The sequence below is a fragment of the Dermacentor silvarum genome, chromosome 4 (genome assembly GCF_013339745.2).
Source record: "Dermacentor silvarum isolate Dsil-2018 chromosome 4, BIME_Dsil_1.4, whole genome shotgun sequence".
NCBI lineage: Eukaryota > Metazoa > Arthropoda > Arachnida > Ixodida > Ixodidae > Dermacentor > Dermacentor silvarum.
The window spans coordinates 81,992,412-82,013,285 of NC_051157.2; the positions used below are offsets into that span (position 1 = coordinate 81,992,412).

General features: G+C 46.0%; 2 protein-coding genes across 2 annotated transcripts in view; one reads left to right on the top strand and one right to left on the bottom strand.

Moving 5' to 3' along the window:
• Positions 1-7,011, top strand: part of LOC119450302 (acid-sensing ion channel 1C-like) — a gene marked incomplete at its 5' end in the record, with an annotated part of 44,281 nt that extends 37,270 nt beyond the window's left edge. The window contains 3 exons of the mRNA XM_037713725.2: positions 2,464-2,498; positions 2,633-2,705; positions 6,495-7,011. Coding sequence (XP_037569653.2) covers positions 2,464-2,498; positions 2,633-2,705; positions 6,495-6,944 — 558 coding nt within the window. The remainder of the gene's footprint in view (positions 1-2,463; positions 2,499-2,632; positions 2,706-6,494) is intronic.
• Positions 7,012-18,704: 11,693 nt separating this feature from the next.
• On the bottom strand, positions 18,705-20,825 carry LOC119450304 (mucosa-associated lymphoid tissue lymphoma translocation protein 1 homolog). The gene is given in 2 exon segments (XM_037713727.2): positions 18,705-20,217; positions 20,220-20,825. Coding segments are annotated over 2 exon segments (1,683 nt in total). The 5' UTR covers positions 20,734-20,825; the 3' UTR covers positions 18,705-19,048.
• Between the last annotated feature and the right edge of the window lie 49 nt (positions 20,826-20,874).

Below are 20,874 nucleotides of genomic sequence, written 5' to 3' on the forward strand. Positions count from 1 at the left end.
GACGGAAATGACCATGACGTATTTCCGTGACGGAAATACGTCAGTGAAGGCTTGGTGGACCCCGGCATAAAACACTTTCGTGTTAAAAAAAAAACTGCAATGCGCGTCATGATGGCCTAACGTGTCGAGAGTTTGCTATGGTTCGACAGCCTGCAAGCGAATGAGTCCGCGTGAATAAGGTATAATCGCGCGTAGGAAGAATGGCTGTCCTCGAGGCAGCAGCTTCTATTATGCAAATGACGCCATTGAGCAAACGGGTTACGTCGCAGAAAAACTTACTCACCGACAACATGCGCTTGTACAAAGCTTGTACTGACAGCCGGAAACAATAAACGCTTCGTTCGGCGGCTCTTCTTTTCCGTATTAATTTCTTTCACAGGAAGCATGGTTTGTAGTTATTAATTTGGAGACACCTGTAAAAAGCGAGTAATCAACAGTCCATTGCTTTTTTTATTGTTTTAGTCATACAAAAAACAAGTTACATATACGTAGGCCGGATCCTTCGTTTTAGGGTTTTATACATATTCTTTTCATGTTCGGGGTGTAAAAATCGGGCGATATTTTATTGCGACAGCAATTATATGGACACTCCAAAGCAGATTTCTGCCGTCGGCGTCGCCATCGCCGTGAGGTTCCGTATGACGTCAATGGAGATGAAATCGTCACCGCGCGCCGCCGAACGTTGTATGTGCGAGTGAAAGGGCGCGAGGGACGCACACCGCGCTTTCACGGGGAGTGAACCCATGGCGGAGAACAAACGCGCGTTCTGCGCCGTGCTCCCTTAAGGGCTGCAGAAGTAGGCGTCTCTTTCCTCCTCTACAATCACCATATATGTAGAGCAAACGCGCCTTCTTCCGACGCGCGAAAGGCCGTGGGGGGAGGGGGAGTGAAGGAAGGCGACGTTTAGCTGCGGCACCAAGTGCCTATTTATATCAGAGGCTCCGGCAATAGTCACCAACGCCGCACGCATTTTGTGCGAACGCGGGCAAAACGCCGACGGCGTCGACAACAGTTCTGCGTGTTGCCGGTGCTGCTGCATGTCCAAGTTTATACAGCTGATAAAGCTACTATCATTACTCCGTATAGCTCTCTACAAATTTGCTATCGCAATTGATGCTTCGCCTTTCAGGTGAAACTGCGACAACTTTTTTAAAGAGGAAAACCGGGGATAAATCGGGCGTTTTGTGGTCTGGCATTCCAAAGCTTGTGATTTTCTGGTAACTTATGCAAATGATTAAACACAAGCAACAGCCTCCCTTTGGACACAAACGTTCTTTTTAAACAAGCGAAATCGCTCACCGGAACATGTTACGTGAAAGAGACGCAAATCATGTGACGAACTCATATCTGCAAATCCTCGTTGTCAGACAGTGTCAATACATCTCAAAGAAACCACATTAACAAAAATAGCAACAAAAAAAGGGCGGGGGAGAGTTAGGCGATCCCATATTTGCTTTGGTCTCTGCATTTTTTTAACAAAGGAAAAAAAAAGTACAAGCAGTTGTGTTGTGCAGACGGAAATGCTTCCCAAGAGGTGTGATGCTTTTTCCTATCTAACAAACCCTTGTTGAAGTATGCATTATAATATGCGTTGGGAGCATTTCTGTGTCGATCCTTGACCTGTCGGGCCTTTAGTCCTTGTCTGTTATCGTCCTGCTTTAGCAGTTTTCAATATACCATCTTGCAACAACACTAATGAATAACCAACTAGACAAATGAGCCAGCCTTCTTTGATGTAACGGATTTGAGTAAACAAAGTCTCAACTTCACAAATACCGCTCACAATGCAGAGCAACGTACGTCAGCGTTGCGTTAATTCGCTTCCCAGCGCATTACCGCCGTGTACGTGTATGCGACGTGCGGGAAGTGCAATGCAATGCGCCATTGTAGTATTCGCGTACACGTGGCTACTATAAAAGCGCCAAGGCTATCGTTCACTCAGAACCCGCAGGCGCTGCATATATATATATATATATATATATATATATATATATATATATATATATGTGTGTGTGTGTGTGTGTGTGTGTGTGTGTGTGTGTGTGTGTGTGTGTGTGTGTGTGTGTGTGTGTGTGTGTGTGTGTGCGTGCGTGCGTGCGTGCGTGCGTGCGTGTCGGCTTTCGGTTGGAGCTTAAAACGAAAACGAGGCGTGTATACCAAAGTATATGTTAATATTATTCGTAACATATATATTGAATACTTGCTAACACAAGATGGACAGCGTTCATGAGTTTTGTATTACCTGCATTTGTTATTATTTTTTACGAACCGGCAAAGTTTGGGGAGAAATCAGGTATTACTCGGTGTGCGAAAATAGGGAGTTATCGGATTTTACCTCAAAACGAAAGACCATACTTAGATGTACTTCAACATATGTACTTAAATATTTTATGATGTAGTCTTATACCATGAAAACAAATAGAAACAAGACGAAATTTGCCATGTCATTTTCTTAATTTTCAGTGGTCTGGGAAAGCCAAAGGCAAGCTGCAAAACAGGTAGAGCAGAAAAGTCACTTTTGCATTGTTTAAAGAAAATTTCTACGTAAAGAAATTCTCATTGTAGTGAGAGACAAAGGTCTGCGGAGCGCACAAAGTTTTCTCTTCGTTTTCTTTTTCGTACTTGTTGCCAGAGCGCTGGTCAAAGCCGTCATCTACTTCGAGTCGATCATCGTGGAAAAAATCACGCAAGTTCCGGAACTCAGCGTAAGTAGAGGGTGGCGAAACCTGACAACGAAACAAAACCGCGACCACTGTTTCTTGTGTAGCATTTATTAACAATTTTTAACGGAAAGTGAGCACTGTACTTTCGCACCTTTATTTATTGCGTTATTATCGTTGTGATGCTGTTCTGTAGACGTTCCTTTCTGTATAGATGTTCATTTTTGGTCGCAAGAAACAAAAATATGGTATTGTTGAAACATATACTAGATTGTAACAGGCGTGCTCTACTCTCAAAGAACGTCGCCGCAACTTCTAACAGGTGAAAAATATGGAGGACGATGGATTATTTTGCCCCAGTTGTCTACACACAAGTTATTTTTGTTCGTACTGGTAATAATTCTCAATGATCTGCATTATAGAAGCGCGAGGGAGCATTCACTCACTCACACGATCCATTACATAAATCATTGAAATTAAGTTTCTTATGTCTGATAATTATTAATTAGAATGTCATCCCGCTACGACATGCGCACGTGTATGGTTTCAATTTATCATCGTTTGTACGGCTCTTTTTTAATTTCATTGCATCATAACGAATAAGAGACAATGCTTGCAACAGCGCCCCTGTTACATATATGCCATTTTACATTCTCTGCTGCATGGAAGGCAGCTCATCACGACATGCTATATGCTTTCATGAGTAAAAGGCATCCGTCGAGTACCATGCAGCAAACGCCACCGAAGCCGCCCCTCTCTTAGAAGTGCAAGCATTAAGGCGAAGCTCTTTGTTTCAGGGTCGCGTTGTGAGGTACAGAAAAACGGAGTACGCCGGTAAAGGGAAACAGCAGCGCCGGAGGAGTGTTCTGAGAAAGGGCGACGGAGCGCAGTCGGAGAGCTGAGAGAAAGCGCAACGGCGGCGCAGTAGGAGCGTGGAGAGAAAGGGCGCTAAGGAGGAGGGGGAAATGTCAGCGGCGGCGTCAGAATACGTTGAGGAAAAGGGCAACAGCGGCGCTTGGGAGGAGGCGGAAAATGTCAGCGGTGGCGCGGGAGGGCGTTCATTGAAACGGCAACGGCGGCGGTGGCGAGGAGGAGGAAAATATCAGCAGCAGCGCAGTAGGGGCATTGAGTGCAAGCGCGGTGGCGGCGCTGGAGAGGAGGACGGAAATGTCAGCGGCGGCGCCCGTAAAACGTTCTGGAAACGTTCTACAAAGTTTGCTCGCGCGCCTTGTACACGTCGCCGCGTGGGCTCAGAGCTTGATTCCACATCGCTATGGGTGACGACGCACCGAGGCCCTATAGCGCATGCGGGGAAGACCGAGAAAGTACGCCCCAGCGGAAGAGGCTAGAGCAGCTCGAAATGCTGCTCATCGTAACCACCGTCGGGACGAAGCGGTTGTGGATGAAGCTGCGCAGCGGCCCGGCGGGAGCAGCATACGCCTCTAATGCGACGCAGGCGTTTTGGGAATGCAGAATTCAACAGAAGGTTCAACTAGGCTTTCGCCTTACATTCTTAAAAAGTTCTAAGCATACCCCGTAATTTTTATTGTACACTGTCACTCCTTCAGGAATTCTCTTCTTAGAGAAAGAAAAACGCAAATTAATTAACAGGCAGGTTATACGTCCTGTGGAAAAGAAGAACTTGCCGTGTATACGCAAGCGCTCGGCGCCTTTACACTTAACCATTCCCCTAGACTGTCTCGCTAGTTCCGACAAAGATCACCCTTGAAACACCCGACTACTCGATTAGGCGATCTATCCGCCGAACTGCACGCTTCTCTTCCGTTCCATTAGCGGTGTCTCCTTACAGCTCGCTGAGCCGCCAGCTCAACTCGTCTTTTCCCCTGCGAACTTGGCCTAATAGCCACAGAGTGGGACCAACGGGCCGGATCATCTGACTGTCGGCGCAATTAATTTTCCACGCGGCCTGCCGTGTGATCAGCTAAAACTCTGTGAGCTATAGGGTTGGTTCTTTTCGAGCAGCTCAAGTGAAATTCACTTGATGACAGCAGTGGCGCGGTGGTGCACTTACAGTGCCTATTGTCTTGTTACTTGCAGTTATGGTGCTTGTCGATCCTCTCCGAGAACTATATACGTGCGCGTAGTCATTAAGAGGCAGTGGGCGCGGGAGGGGAGGGGGAGACTTTGCGGCAGCGTCGCCCCCACATACTGGGTGCCGATTCTGGCCTGCTTATATAGGCCCTAACAACAAGCAAGCTTTGTCGCACCGTATTAAAGTGGGCAAAAACTAAAGGTATACCGTGTGCTCGGGCTCACTTTTTTGGCACCCTTCATGACACCGACGCAGAATCGCATTGTTTAAAATTCTCCGTCATTCTGAATATATATATATATATATATATATATATATATATATATCATAAGAAGCCAACAAACATTAACACCAAGGACAACATAGGGGAAATTACTTGACATTTCCCCTATGTTGTCCTTGGTGTTAATGTTTGTTGGCTTCTTATGATATGATTAATAAAAATCGGGCCCCTCGGTTCCATTTCTTCTCGTTCTATATATATATATATATATATATATATATATATATATATATATATATATATACATCGTTACAATATATATATCCTAGCGCTGCGAGACAAATTTGCGCTATCTCTTAGTGGAGGGGCAGAGGTCAACCACCGCCTCCCTTGCCCCGTTCTTGCGCCGCCGACACTTATTTGTTCAAGGAGTTTCAAGAACAGACGCGACTTTAGAGACAACGAGCTTTCGTTGCGCTAGAGACGGCAGCCCGAGAGCGGCCACTGCATCAAAAGAAGGTCGCCAAGTGCAGCCACTCGCGTGACGAACCACTGGTGTCGATGAACTCATTAAGGAGGTACGTAGGGCGAGAAGGTCAGTGACGCCAGTGGTTGGCGACGCGAAACTCTATACGCGTATACGCATATGGCCGTCTTTATGTAAGCAGTGCTTGCACTCAATACAAGCACGAGCTAGATTGCACGAGTGCGTTTATCGACAAACCGAATTGATAATTCTGCGTTCTTTATCATTTTAGATTTGGAAACGCTTAAGGCTAAGAAGCAGTCGCCTGACAGCCAGCTATCGGAAGTGAGCGAGAAAACTTTTTTTTTGCAACATCTTGTTCGAAATTGCCATATGTGCCGAACGTTTATAAGGCGCTGCATGCGCTCGTAACCGCAGCTGTTGCTGCAGACTGTGTGCTTAGGGAGGCTTCTGTAACAATCGTGGCGCTACGAAGGTGCAGAGAATACGAACCTCGAAATGGTTATTGTTGTTTACAATGTATATTCTGCGCAAAGGAAAGTTTTTGCCATGTGCTATTGGCGGCGAGACGGAAGCAATTTAATGAGTCGGAGTTGTAGTTTATCGATCTATCGATCTATAGCTGAAGAAGCTAGACCAATGTTGGGAAAGCACATAATCGCCGCAAAGGTACAATAACGCGCATTCAGTGAGCGAGTTTAATTTATTAAACAGGCTTCAACCAAAGGTCTAATTACGAATGCTAATTACCAACAGTCGCGTCGCTGGTCCAATGCGGGTGCAAATATCAAAGAGCAGCGGACGACCAGGTGCCGGCGAAAGGTTAATCCATTCCCTGCGCACACAAATGAACTCGCTTAATCAAGATGCTGCTGGAGGATGAATGCGTGATCGGAACAGTTTCACGTGGGATTACAGCGAAGATTAAAGTGTCGGCTACATTGCGAATGTGAGCGTGCAATTGATGGAGGCTTGTGATGCCTCCTCGGACGCGCTTTCATAAATTGGTTCGGGCCTTATACCTTTGACGCGCACGGTTACATTATTTGTTACCCTTTGCGGCACTTGCAGGACGCGACCACATTGAGCAACGTCGGAGGCTTCATGGGGATGTACCTGGGCCTCTCGTTCCTAGTCATCTTCGAGATTTTGGAGATATTCGTGCGCTGGTTCATCTATCTCTACCGAAGGCGGCGCGCATCGGTCGCGCCGCAGCCAGAGGAACCCACAGCGAGCACTGCGGCGTGGCATAGGCACGCCAACAAGGCGATCCAGGCCGCGCGCGGCGGCGCCGCCGACGACGACAAGGGCTGGACCAAGGAGCGGTCCATCTGGGAGATCTTGAAGGACCCTCGCGTGAAAACCACGGCCGGCGGTCTCGTCGCACTTCGGAGACCGTCCGGTGCACCGCAGTACGGCTACTTCGACTCGTCCGACTGGAAGAGCTCCGCCGACGAGGCGTTCGGGCCATTCAACCCGCTCTTCCTGCACCGAAGTTTCAGGCCGCAGGCGTTTTACTAGCGAGTTTAAGCCTAGCGCGTTCGCATTCCGTTTCTGGTTTCACGGGAACACACGTGGCTATACACGTGGCGCATATACATAGCCGCCATATTGCTTTTTAGATTGACTCCAAATAGAGTCACTATATAGGCTCACGTGCTTCAAGTGCGGCGATCGAGAATGCGTCACACTGGCATGGCGCGCTTTGGCCATAACTGGCCCTTGCGCCATAAGACACCACACATCATCATCATCATCATCATCAGAATGCGTCACGTGCTCGCCCGAGAGAGTGAGAGCAGCTCTGTGCAACGCGCATCTGCTCTGTGCGTGTGAATCATTCCAGCTAGCGCACGAGTTCAAACTGTCTCCTAGCGACGGAACTAAAGGAATCAGAATGCGGAATGCCCACGTGCTAGGCTAACACACTTCAGAACTGAGTAGGAGTGCAGCGAATTTATCGAAATATCAAATTGCCCTTTTCCGCGCGAGGCAAACTAGTTCTTGTCACCGAATGCCCACATAAATCGGATAATGCGCTTGATTTTGACAGACCATGCGACATACACACCCGCCGTGGTTGCTTAGTGGATATATGGTGTTGCGCTGAACGAGGTGGCGGGATCAAATCCCGGCACGGCGGCCGCATTTCAATGGGGCCGATAATAAATAATAATAATAATAAAAACACGCCTGTGTACTACGGTGTGCCTCATAATCAGATCGTGGTTCTGGCACGCAAAACGTCCTAATTTAACGATCCAGGGAACACACGGGGAATGCGGGAAATGGAAATTCAAGACGATGAGCAATGCGAGAACGAGGTGAGAGCAAGAGCCAATGTTTCGACAAGTGGACTTGTCTTCTTCAAGGCAAGTCCTTGAAAAAGACAAGTCCACTTCGAAACGTTGGCTCCTGCTCTCACCTATAGTTCTCGTGTTGCTCATTGCCTAATTTAACAAGTGCGACAGACACGTCGTACATACATGCCGCCCAACGGAGGATGTTGAGGGTGAATGAGAGAGGTAATTATTGCGCTCGTATCTCCGTTTGTACTATACGTCTTCTAGAAAAATTCCTTGGGTATAAGATATTCCTTGAAAGGCACCTGACTTGTTCCAAGACGTTTTTGAGGATTCAGATAGGTGTATGAGCTAGTGCCCTATTAAGGACTCTACATAGTCGGCTGTAAAATCTCGAAAGCTAAGCAAATGGTATTATATATTAGAGACTTGAGTCTTGAAGGAACAAGTACACAAGTGTCTTCTTTTCTTGACCGGCGATGTCGGCATCCTCGTAAACGGCCCTTTATAACATTCCTTTTTCTCTCGGATGCGTATAGCTTTCGGGCTATATGTACCGAAATTACCACCATTTGCGCTAGGCTCCTGTTCAGTTCGCAAGAGCGTGATTCCCGAAGGCAAGACATTTACCGCCAAATAGCGCACTCGGCGCGTCGAGTACAACGCGCAAGTCGACACGCCCGTTTCCGGCACAGGTATCTTTCAACTACGCAGAATTCGTTACTTTGGTAAGGTTTCCATGCTTCTTGCACATCACGGTTTGCCGGACTTTCTAATGTCAAATTCCAATGACAGATTCAACGCACGCAGCCGACTCCACGGGCGAGCAGCTCTTTCTGGCGTGAAGCAACGCTTCGAAACCCGCGATCGGCAACGCAAACCCCGGCGTAATGAGGCGACCGGGCTAACGTTTAAACCTCCGTCACGGCTGTCTGGAGCGCTGTAGCCTGTAGAGAAAAGAAAGCGTAACCTCCTAGCATTACTCTATCACCCTAAGAAAATTCCAGGCGAAAACGAGAGTAACTGGACATTTAGTCGTAAGAAGGGTGCTATCGTCCCACAAGGGACTAACTGCAGGAGTGTGCGTGCCGTGTGAAAATTTCTGAGGTTAAGTGTTAAGTCGAAACGAGAGCTACAGGAGGATGAACGGCAACAGTTACTCCCCATACACTCAGCTTTTTCCCCCGTGTCGGCGCCAAATGAAGCGGCGGAAACGGTATTGCCTGTATAAATTCAGCAAACGTAAGATTTGAGGTTTGTGCTCTGTCTATTGAACTACATGCAGGGTAGCGCTTTGCCTTTTCGTGAGAAAATTGCTCGAAAATTAAAAGGTGGAATATGACGAACCATGCATTTCATGTGCACGCTATAACTCACCGATACACATTAAACGCGCAAGTCAATGATGGACTGGCAGAAGTTCTTGGTAAATTTAACTTGTTTCCGTTCCAAGGAGATTACAAATTCAAGTGAAGCGATGTGTAGCTCAAACGCGGCGCGCTAAGCGACAGAGAAGTTACTTTTCTCCGTCGCCTTGCGTGCCCCGTTTGCACTACACGTACATCACGTAATGTGTATCTTGTTAAATCACTCATAATTATCGGGCAGCTATCTTTTTGCAGTTGCCTATGATTGTCCAAGTACACGCAACGCCAGACTTTCCGCGCATATAGCATACACAAAGTGCAGAGTCTCTTTTGTATTGCCATACTCGCTTAACATGCTCCCAGTATTCTGTCCCATCACCGAGCTGGCGTGGGCTATTTGTTGTTGCTGTGTTTTTGTTTTTGTTTGAAGTTGTTAAAGTATCTGACTTGCGACCGCGAAGACATGAGTTCAACCCCTAATGTCAGTGAAACATTTTTTTGCTCAATGTTTTTTTATCAGTGTATAAATGACTAATGCCGTTAATTGCTTAGAGGATGAACGGAAAGAATGAGCGTTGCTCCCTTAAGAAGCATCGCAGAAGAGCAACTGTTAGTCCTTGAAGGAGTAACCGCATGGGCAGTAAGAGTTCATTCCCTCACCGTTATCCCCCCAAAGGACGAATGATTGTAGCAGGTCAGTTATTCCCCAAAAGGACTAACCTCGATATGCCATTTCCTCGGTCTTTTTATATCGTACGTTCAAGGTACGGTACTAGATTCGTGTGGCTATCCTGGAGCTCTAGCACTACCTCTTAAATTGTACATCTGCCCTCAAGTGTTTCTTCGTTCATCAACACAGCGCTCCATCAATATATATATATATATATATATATATATATATATATATATACATAAATGACGGGGGCTGTATGTTTAATACATGCTAAACTGGTCGATCTGAAATCTCTCACTGCGAATGTGTCAACACAGGTGGGGACGTATAACATCATCATTTAGAGTACCGCAACCACTTCAAACAAATAAGTTGACTGATTTCCAAATTAATGAAGGTTGATCAGATGCAGAGGTTGTGGGGCCCGTGGGCATGAGTTACCAGAAAACGTGCATTCGTTGCTGCACATAAAAGAGTTCTTGGAGGCCAGTCTCACATAGTTTACAAATACAAGGATAAGTGAAAGTAAAACCCTGGTCAGGTGGAAATGACTTTGTGTGCTGCATTTTACTTTCGGTTTGAAGCAGTGATAGCAGTCGATTTTCTCTGGATATTACACTTTTGAGTTTCAAATATCTGCCATGTTTGCGTGCTTCTTCCTCTGTTGTGGCATCTCTTGCTCTGATTATTTGTTGTCTTCATGTAATTTATGACGTGGTTCTACTGCTTTGTGATGTTCTGTTGCTTGTTTCTCCATGTTTTTCATATGTAAATGATTAGCCGGTACCATATATTCGCACCAATATCTTTTTATTTAGTCGTGTCAATAAAAAGGAAAAAGTAAGTTTCCGCGCATCCAATGCACTTGTTGAAATCTGGGTTAAGCGAAGGTTTTTGTAATTGTTTTAATTAAATGCTAAGCAGTCGCAAATAAATGTTATGAAGTTGTGTAGGCGATGTCTAGTCGGCGAGACACCGATGCTGAACCCGGAAAAAGATGCTACGCCTGTGGGACTCTAATGCGATATAATTGTGAGGATTGCAATGCCCCTGGAATTGTCTCGCATTACAAAGCACATTAAAACTCTTTGCAAGGATACATATCGTGCACTGGTTTCAGGATCGGTTCACCTAGTCACCACCTTTAATTACACTGTATCGGGGATCGCTTCAGTTTTGAATACAGCATCTCCGGGATAGGCCTAGTTTACTATTACACCGTGCCCGATATCGGCCAAGTTTACTATTACACTGTCCACGAGATCGGCCCAGTTTACTCGGCGAGAATAAACCGAAGCTGACCAGCCACACACCAAACCCGGGAAGAGAAATCCGCTATAGAAATCAGTTTCCGGACCTGCCCAGTCTCCTGGAGTTCCTGGCTACTGCACTAATCTTTGCAGAGCAGTGTCATAATCTGCAGATTGATCTTGGCTCGAGAGGTGCTCGCGACCGCCACTCGAGCAAATGTGTCAGTGTAAACAGAGCAGATAATGTTGCTCGGGAAGTGCTTAGACTCTGCCATTGGAATTCGCCATTGCAAAAACGGCCGGCCTTGTGTTCCGAAAGTGAGGTAAAGAAATTGAGAGGTCTAATAAAGCCTAGGAAATGACTAACTGGAGGCAGGGGTGAGCACGTTTTTTACACCACAATGCCACAATAAGTAGAAGATGGACCATAACACGTCCCTTGTAAAGATTCCATCAGTGACACATAATTAGGACATTGCGTTGCGCAAGTGTCACTAACCTTGTTTTGCATTAGCGACTAACGCCGCAGGAAGTTTGTGACCATAAGAGTTTATACAAAAATTTCAGCGATGGTTTTTTTTTTTAACAGTGCGATTAAACAAAAAAGTTGGAGGAGACTTGAGCTTCGCCTTTAAGAGTGGAACGCGATAGCATTCAAAGATCTCTGACTGCTTGTCAAGCTTCCCGGCAACTGCAGCTTTCTTTTTCTCCAACTTCGCCTCGCCGCGCGGCTACCATAGGGAGCCTACATGCAAGCGCCGTTTTAAAACGGCGCTTGCATGTAGGTTCCCTAGGCTACCAAGGAGGCGAGCGCCACCTGGATGGTGTTTTTGCAAGGAACACACCGGGGCGCGCCGCTGTATGAATGGTACAAATTAATGCTGGAAAAGAGGTTTGTGTTTCAGTTTCCGCATAACAGAATTATGTTTTCTCGTATATTCGAATTACAATCCGACGCTATTGCGTATGTAGGTTGTGGTGAAGTCGTATATTACGACTTTTATGACGCATTTTACTTTGAGAAATTCAATTCGTTCACTAACGCCTCTGCGCCACGCGGAGGGCCTGCGTGGTCGGGGTTGTTTGGGATTATTTTCTCGAGCGCGGGCGCCGACGCCGGATGCCTTTCAACGCGATAGCGTTAAAAGGCATTGCTCTCCTGAAAGTCCGTACTGCAGGCGGAATAGGCCTCCGAAGAGCCAGTTATCCCCCAAACACAAAGCAAGAAAGGATCAACCAAGAATCGACGCCAAGGAAGACAAGGTCGAAGTATATTGTGGTTCAAATAATGAAATGTTGATTATATGTCTCTATTCTGTCTATTTTTGATGTTCATTATTAACTAATTTAGTAATTATTGGTACCGTATTTCGCGCGAAATTACTCGACCTTGTCTTATTTAGCGTCGACACTTGGTTGGCATTTTTTTTATTTTACCAAGAGTCCCAGCGGGCCGATCCCGGGGGTGCAATGCAGTTAATTTTAGACTTATTGACACTAATTACTCCCGTACCGTTATTTTCACCAACTCTGCGACCAATCATCGTTCTTGCCTCGTCAAGACCTACATCTTGATACCTTTTGCGACTCGCTAGGACGCTCTGGAGGCGCGAAAGGCCCAATTTTTTTCTGGAAGTAGTTTCAAAATACCCAAATCTCAAATACACCAAACCCCTGTGAAGTCAGCAAAAAAACCTTGTCTTCGAAAAGGAACCCTGTATATGGTACTTGAATCCGCTTCAACTTATGATGCCGCGAGCCTGCGTAGCTCGTTAAGTATGTCGAGATCTCGCCGAAGCTGGCTCTTCCACAATAACACGCGTTGTGCGGAGAAGCTGCTTTTATTTCCCTCGCTTTACCGAAGATATTTTGTATACCGAGTGTTTCTAGGACAACTGTTTAACAATAATAAAAATAGTATATTTGAGTCAAAGTGATAACTTTTACTGACCAGATTTCACAGCAGCGGCAGGTATCAGAATTTGCGTGACAATCGCGATTACGATTTAGAAAATCTCACTCAACATTTTATTGATGGCTTTCAGGGGCATGTTGTGATTTCGGAATTGTAGACAGCCGGTATTTAAACCATAACAGTTGGCTAAAAACTTTTTGTCTAGTACCACCAGTTTCCCACGGTGCGCAAACATTATTTGGAACAGCAGTGCATAGTGTAGTTCGCTGCAAACTTTTAACGTACTTATTTCTTTGAAGTGATGCTAGACAGGGAGCTTCTAGCAAAACTTTATGCTATGGCTACGGCCCACTTAAATTGTGCAATCATAATATGCTCCCTAAAAATGATTAACATTTAGTGTAATTTAAGATGCAACACATAATAATTTAAGTCATTCGACTGCGATTACAGCGCAAGAACCGCGGTGCACCGAACCATAAATTCGCCAGAAACGCTTTCGCGGCCCCATGATACGCGTTTTCGTCACCCAGCGCAATCGTGGATGCATAGACACTAGTGAAACTCAGGTAAATTTTCACCGTTTCTCGCGCTTCAAGTGAATGCCCTTGCCAAGTAAGACGACACCAAGTAAGACTTGGGCGTCGTCGTCGCCGTGGGGCTCCGTATATACTTATCCATGCTGTATATGCGGGTTATATTGCTACAATATTATATCGCCAGGTATTGAAGGACCCTGATATCACTAAAGTTGCTGATACCAGGTCTCACATTCCCGACTAAATTATTCCACAGAATTTCGAGAATGGCAGTCAACAAACAAATGACATGAACCATAACATTCATAGTGCACGCGTTTTACCTGTAAATATTCTCAGACTATTAAATATCAAAAATTAAAAATATGATATCAATGCTCAAACCTGAAAGTGATGTAGTTTTACTGGCGCGGCTTTTTATGGGCAGCGTAGTGGCGCCTGTGCGACGTGATTAACGGCCCTACACGGCGCGGTAAAGCTTTCAAGGGTAGCAAAAATGTTGGCGCACCCGTGTTAGTCTGACACTGTTCCTAGAAGTTCAAGCGCAACAAGAGCGGCGGCGTGTTGGCGTCTCGAGCGTCCATATAATTGACATCGCAGTAAAAGCTTTCCCTTATATTTATAGAACAGCAGTAAGAGCTAGCAAACGGTATTTTACCAGCTAATTATGGCACATTAGGCAATACGAAAGCTCTGCCATGGGATCAGGACTGAGTGATTCACTTTTCTTACACATAAAGCTAAGTATTGATGAACTTGTTGACTAGTGATTATTTAGCTGCGAACAGTAACTTTGGCTCTGCTTCCTCATCAACTTAAACCTATAGCAAATACATTTACATATCACATGCCGACTACCTAATCACACTCAATTACACTTCAAATACCAAGCTTTCTGAACCAGCGAAATTTCAATTTACCAAGAAAAGAAAATGTAACCCCCTAATATGGGCAGCTACGAATTAACATACTTAAGGGGAAGTTTTAATTCCGGAGCTCCTATCTAAATACACGGGAACGGAGAAATCATCTTCCTCGGCAACCTACTGCGCCAAATTTCATAGGTTCATAGCATTTAAAAGTAAAATTATCGAATGGTGAAAGCAGATTTCTTAATTAGGCTTCCGATATTTTTTATAAAAATGACAATTTTTAGAAACGAAACTATACAGTTTATAACTCTAACCCTGCAATAAAAAAACGATATCACAATTCTGTAAACAGCACCTAATATTATATCTAAAGCGGACAAAATGTATTGCATAATGCCCTGAAATGTACCGATACCTTGTCGGTAGAACTTTTGCAAACCCAATTTGAACATACTGGAACAAATTCACGTAAGCTTTAAATCTGTATATCAAAATTTGTCCACTTTAGATGCTCCAACGGATGCTGTTTACGGAACTGCACTATTTCTTTTTGTGTAGAGTTACGGATTTGTAAACACTGTGCATGTATTTTATTAAGTTTACCAATTTTCGTAAATTATTTGAAAAAAAATCCGTGTGCTAAATCAAAATTCTGCTTAACTTAAATTCTGAGAACTTAACTGTCTCTCTCAAATACAAATTTCATTCGAACCGGCCCAGAGCTTGTCACACAAAATCATTTCTGCGTTTTACATGTATTTGAATAGGCGGCATCGGTGTTGACCCCTTGCTAAAGCATCCTCTTATAAGAAGCACGGTACTCCGAAAGCAAGTCCAGGCTATCCAGAGGGCCCAGGAAAGGGCGGAGCGTCACGGCGTTCTGTCCTCTACGTGGGCGCGGCCAGCTGTTACAACGGCCTCCCGTGAGAGGGTCCGGACAGTAGCTCCTCAGGATCAAATAAAGTTCGTTGTCTGTCTCTCTTATAAGAGGCGGGCACTTGGTAAAGCAAAACCAAATGGTTTTTGATACGAAAGCTTCAAATGGCTCATTGAGCGGGGGGGGGGGGAACGGCGTGCGGCGTCTGTAGCAGCGAAACGGCACCTAAATTCCCATTGGCTGCGACGCCACGTCACGAGCGCGCCTCGTCGGAGTTTTCATTGACTGCGACGCAACGGCAGGAGCGCATCTCGACTAACAGAGCGGGCGAAAGGGAACATCTAGAAGGGAGCCTATGCAGCAGAACACCTGCTGCTGCAGTAACGCGCCAGGTGTTGCGTGAGGGGAGAGGGCATCGCCACGATGGCCCGTCACCCTCGCTCTCGGAAGACTGTGTTAGCCGCGCAAACTATCGCCTGCGTTCTAATAAGGCCAAATCAAAACGAGGCAAGCGTCTCAACATGCTCGCTTGCCCGTGAAGAGTTCCTAACTCGAAGGACTTCTCAGCGGCATTCAATTGTACAGTCTGTTTCACACTTAAGGGAAAACTCGGAGCGCCTTGCAATGCGCTCCTAGTTTTCCCCTAAGTGTGAATGCGAAATTCACAACTCATACGACGTGCTTGGGTGCACATGTCCTCGGATTTTTTTAAAAGCATGAGATGCTTTTAGCTCCCGTTGGCGGCGAGCTTCAAGTGACCTTGAGCCAAAAGCCGCAGCCGTTCTCCGGGCACCGTTGCGAGAACAAAACGAGATCATCCGGGCAACCAGCCAAAACGTTAAAAAATGCGGTCTCTGGCCCCCAACCCTTTGTACAGGACCGCATTACATACACTAGTTACCGCCCAAACAAAGTTACAAAAAAAATTGCTTCCGATTTATTCCTAATGTTTGTTCCCAATATCACTCCAAGCTGTGACTTCTAGTACGCTTAAGTTTTATTTGTCATTCCCGATAGCGACGTTCAAAAGGCAGATACAGGGCACAATACTTGATTGCCATCTTTTAGCACTGAGATAGGGTTGCCTGCGCTCTTTTCAACGCCAGCGGTCCGTGCGTTCCGCGGCGCAGATTTTGCGGCGTCTCGAGAGATGGCGCCACGCTGCGTGACCAAGCCGGCAGCGTCCGGCGCGCCGCGGACGCCTATCTAAGGCCCGACATTTGCAGCCGACCACTTCGACGCGACAAGAAAAAAATTTAAGACCTTTCCCTACCGGAAACACGGGGGGCACGCGAAGCGTGTCGTACCCTCAAAATTGGGTGTCGCGTTGCCTGGCCTCGGGGTTCGCTGCCCTTCGTTGACGCTGGGCTTTGGTAAGACGGGCTTTTATTTATTTAAACGTGGGATACACTGCCTGCCGCTGTAACCGAGCCCGCTCCCGGCGACGTTCACGGCATTTCTCGTCGAAAGCGGCCTGTTCCGCCGCCGACCGAACAACGCATGGCCTTCCTATCCGTTTGCCGAGCGTGCACTGAAAAAGAGAGAGAGAGAGATTGGGGGGGGGGGCGGTTGTGAAGAGGAAGAGGCGACGCAACACGCGCGAAGTACTTTCCTTCCCTTGCCCTTCTCCCGGTGCGCGCCCGCTCCTGATTGGGTGCTCCCGTCACGTGTTACGCGTCTCAGTTGTTTCACCAGTGCGAGACGGTATTTTTTTTTTTTTTCAGACAAAGTTGGTTCTTGATTCTATGGTCAATCTACAACAGCACCGACACTTGTGAGGCAATACAAGCTTCGCTTGAAAAGTATCGACAGTGCACACGCTGAGCGCGCTGCACTGCTCGAAGAGAGAGAAAGTTGAAGCAGCGGCACCACAGGCAGCAAAAGACGCCATATAGTAGCATTTCATGCTTACATCTACTGTTGATTACGGGAGAGCGAGCAATATATATATATATATATATATATTGGCCACAGCGCATTTCGGAGATTGAAATGCAACACATACTAATAATTCGCAAAAGCTGTGCGAAACTCTTAGAAAGCAAAAACAAACAATGGTGTGTTGGAAGCTTTGGCACATGGTGCACTGTTCTTGGAATTTCAGCGTGCGTGCTTTGAGCGTTCTCCAAACTCAGTGTCAATGTTAAAAGGGCTCTAAATACCTACTTTGCTGAAGTTGAAATTCCAATTCTCTTTGTCTCACCACAGCAAGCACACTGAATGATAGAGTGGTTGAATTCACTAAAACGCATGCAAGGCTTATGCAGTCATAAACATGTCAAGACTTTCTATGTTTGTTTTGCCAATGTGTCCATCAGCATGTTCTATTATTCAGTCCAATGGAGATAATGAATTGAGCTTGTTACTTCCATAATGCAAAAAGAGGAATCCTCAAACAAGAGTTGACAAAGCATTGAAATGCAGAAAAATAGAAGATAGAGAAGTGTCAGGACTGATCCATTGGCCATGCCTACATCATCAGCCATAGCAGGGTGGATCCCAGCAATGAAGACCACAATCTCAGAAAAGCTCAGTAACAGGACATCTACCACAGCTATTGAGCTGGCTGCACTGCAGGAAACCTTCACTTATAATTTGCAGCAGCCATACTGCAAGTGATTTTTATTGATTCACAGACACCTAGGCAATGTCCGAGGTTACCACACCTGCAGGACCAGCTAGTCACTGACATGAACTGCTAGCACACAATGACCTGCAGGTCAAGCCACAGTATTGTGCTTCAGTGGTTGCCTGCCTACTAAGTCATAGAAGGCAATGTCAGTGCTGACTGTGCTACCAGAACTGCACACGGTGACTCGTCAAATCTGACTCTGAACTATTCTCGAGAAGTAAACCAGAGCCGCATACGGGCCACATAATTATTTTGACCCCAAGTGTAACTTTTGTATGCTACGCAGTCTTGACAGGCGTGATTGAACATGCCTTCATCACATTCGCCTGAATGTCTCTTACACAAGACATTATATATTTAAAATCCATTTGTCCCCCATGCCATTGCGTCTCAGCTGCAGTGTCAATGAGACTTATTTCATGTAATTTTTATTGTAGACGCTTTACAACCTCAAGGGCTGTTCTGAGGAATGCTTTAAGTATGAAACACAATATGCAACTTAACCTGTGGGACCTTCTTGAACCGTGGCAATGTCCTGGATCTTAACTGTGCTCCGCTAAAGTGTTTATAGCATTCCTTTGGGATACAAGCATCAATGAGATGGTGTAAATAGCTTTTGTGTTATTGCACTTATGTGTGTATGTGCTAGTGCACCTTGTGCATGTATGTGTACATGTGCCATGTTTTAATATCACTGCCTTTCTTTCGTCTCTGGACATCTCACCTGGAGTAGCATGCCAGGCCTGTCGCTAGACTAACCCTCTTCAGATATCATTAAACTTTTTCCCACTCTCAGGACGTTACAGTATATATTGTAGGAATTGGCAATGGTGTCCAACCAAAATAAGAAAATCAGGCTCTAATGAAGCAGCTTCCAAGTGCCTAATGGTGTGATCGATTGCTTTATTTGGACGAAATTGTGAACATTGGCAAATATTTTGTCACTGAATTTCCGTAAAAAATAATTTGCTAAATGAGTAAATGATAACATGAAGTGGTACGAGTACAATCTGGCAGTGAATCAGTTTTTGCAAACATATGTGGACAGTTGAACGAATATAGTAGAAATAAAAATAAAGACCAACAAAATGGCATATTCTGCAGTTTCTGCAATTGCATAAAGTCAATAAAGTGCCAACAACATAACTAAACTAAAAATGGCTGCAGTCATTTTGCATGAACATTAAATGAATAATCTCAGCAAGCACAAGTACTTTCATTACGAAAACGCCAAGAAGTAACCAGAGGCCAGCCACAGTCAATGTTCCTATGGTACAGGGTGCGTGTTGAATTTAGATCTCTTAACACAACTTTTAAATGCACCCGTGACATCACATTCTGCAAGTCACAGACAACCACAACAGAACTTGAGCGATGCAGCACAGTGCCGCCACAACATTCTACTGCTTGCAAGTCTACATGGACATTTGGTATGCAAGGCACAACAGATGCAACCACCACCATGCTGTTGCAAAACACCTCTTTTTCACACGAAAATTCAATGCGTAACGTGTGCTCCGTGTCACCAATCTGAAACTCCTCGTTTGACGGCAGACTGCTAATAGATAACCACAGCTTGTTGTTTTGATGGTACACTGAGCTATCTAGGATGTCGTCACTAAGGGAGTGGTCGCCTGGAATGTCGTACTTAACCACCGGCACTTGCATGCTCGCAAGTTTGTGCTTTTCAAAATCCTTTAGACTTTGGAGGATCACCTCATGAACACTAGCTGACTTGCCCACATGTTTGCTGAAATGCTCCATAAAGAGGCCATTCGGATGACCGTCCACTTCGACGGCCGAAGTGCTTGGCGACGTTGCATAAACGACGATTGTGCTTCTTCGAACATGTTGCGGTTTGATTCCACTAGTCCGTGAAGTCGACCCGACAGATGATGAGCTCGGCTGCTCCCGGGTGTCTCTACAAGCGTCTAACATGATCAAGTTGAGGCTGCACGGCGCTGCTCTTATTTCTTCAACGATCTCCTGGAAGCAGACGCAGTCTTCTGCGGGAGCGTTGTCATCGCAGTCGACCGGCTGAATGTAGTCCCGTCCGTCTTCTTTGAATCCGTGGCCCGCGTAGTAGAAAACGCTGTACGAGCCAGGCTTAAGGAATTGCAGGAATATGTTTAACGCGTACGCAATGTCGCCTTTGCGTAGATTCTTAAACGCTATAATGCGGAAATTGAGCGCTGCAAGCGCCTTGCCCAAGCTTTCTGCGTCGTTTTCGGTGAGAGGCAGCGTTTCACCGTGCGAATAAGCAGAGTTGCTAATGATCAAGGCGACCTTGTCGGCCGCTGAAAGAGGTGCTAGTTCTCTCGAAGCACTATCGCATGCAGCAGGGCACTTCACGATGACTTTACAGGTTTAGAGAAAGCTTCAGAGCCCCGTACGCTCCAGGCACGGCATGTGTAATTTCCCGAATGTGCTGGAGTCGGGTTGTGGATCTCGAGGACAGGGCCTGTGCAGGTCGACTGGTCACAGACGAGCGGTTCACCGTTGTAAAACCACTGGTAATTTGGCGGGGGAAATGACGAAGCACGGCACGTCAGCCGGAGCACAACGTCGACCCGTGCTTCCAACTCGAGACGCGGCTGAGGATTCTCTCTAATGACGACCGGCTCGTCGGGCTTCAGGAGAAGCAATGCGTCGAACGCATTGACGAGTTCCAGCCACCTTACGAGATCACGAAGTGAGACGAAACTGTTTTGCAATGCGAGCACGAGATCATCAGCTGAAGCCGGCGAGAACGTTGCACTGAGGTAGGTGTCCGGAATAACCGACCGTAAACTTCTCCACAGCTCGTTGGAGCTTAAAGCCCGTATTAGCTGATACGTTAAAGGTTTGTTCAACGACAATACATTGCTCAGCAGAGCTGACATAGCTTAAAAGTTTCATTAAACCGACTGGCAGCGTTTACTCACATTACTGAACACAATCAGACGGGCCGGATGGGCGCAACAGGTGTCTCCGCTTGTCTTGCATGCGGCTTGTCTGACGTAAATTATCTAATTCTATGTGAG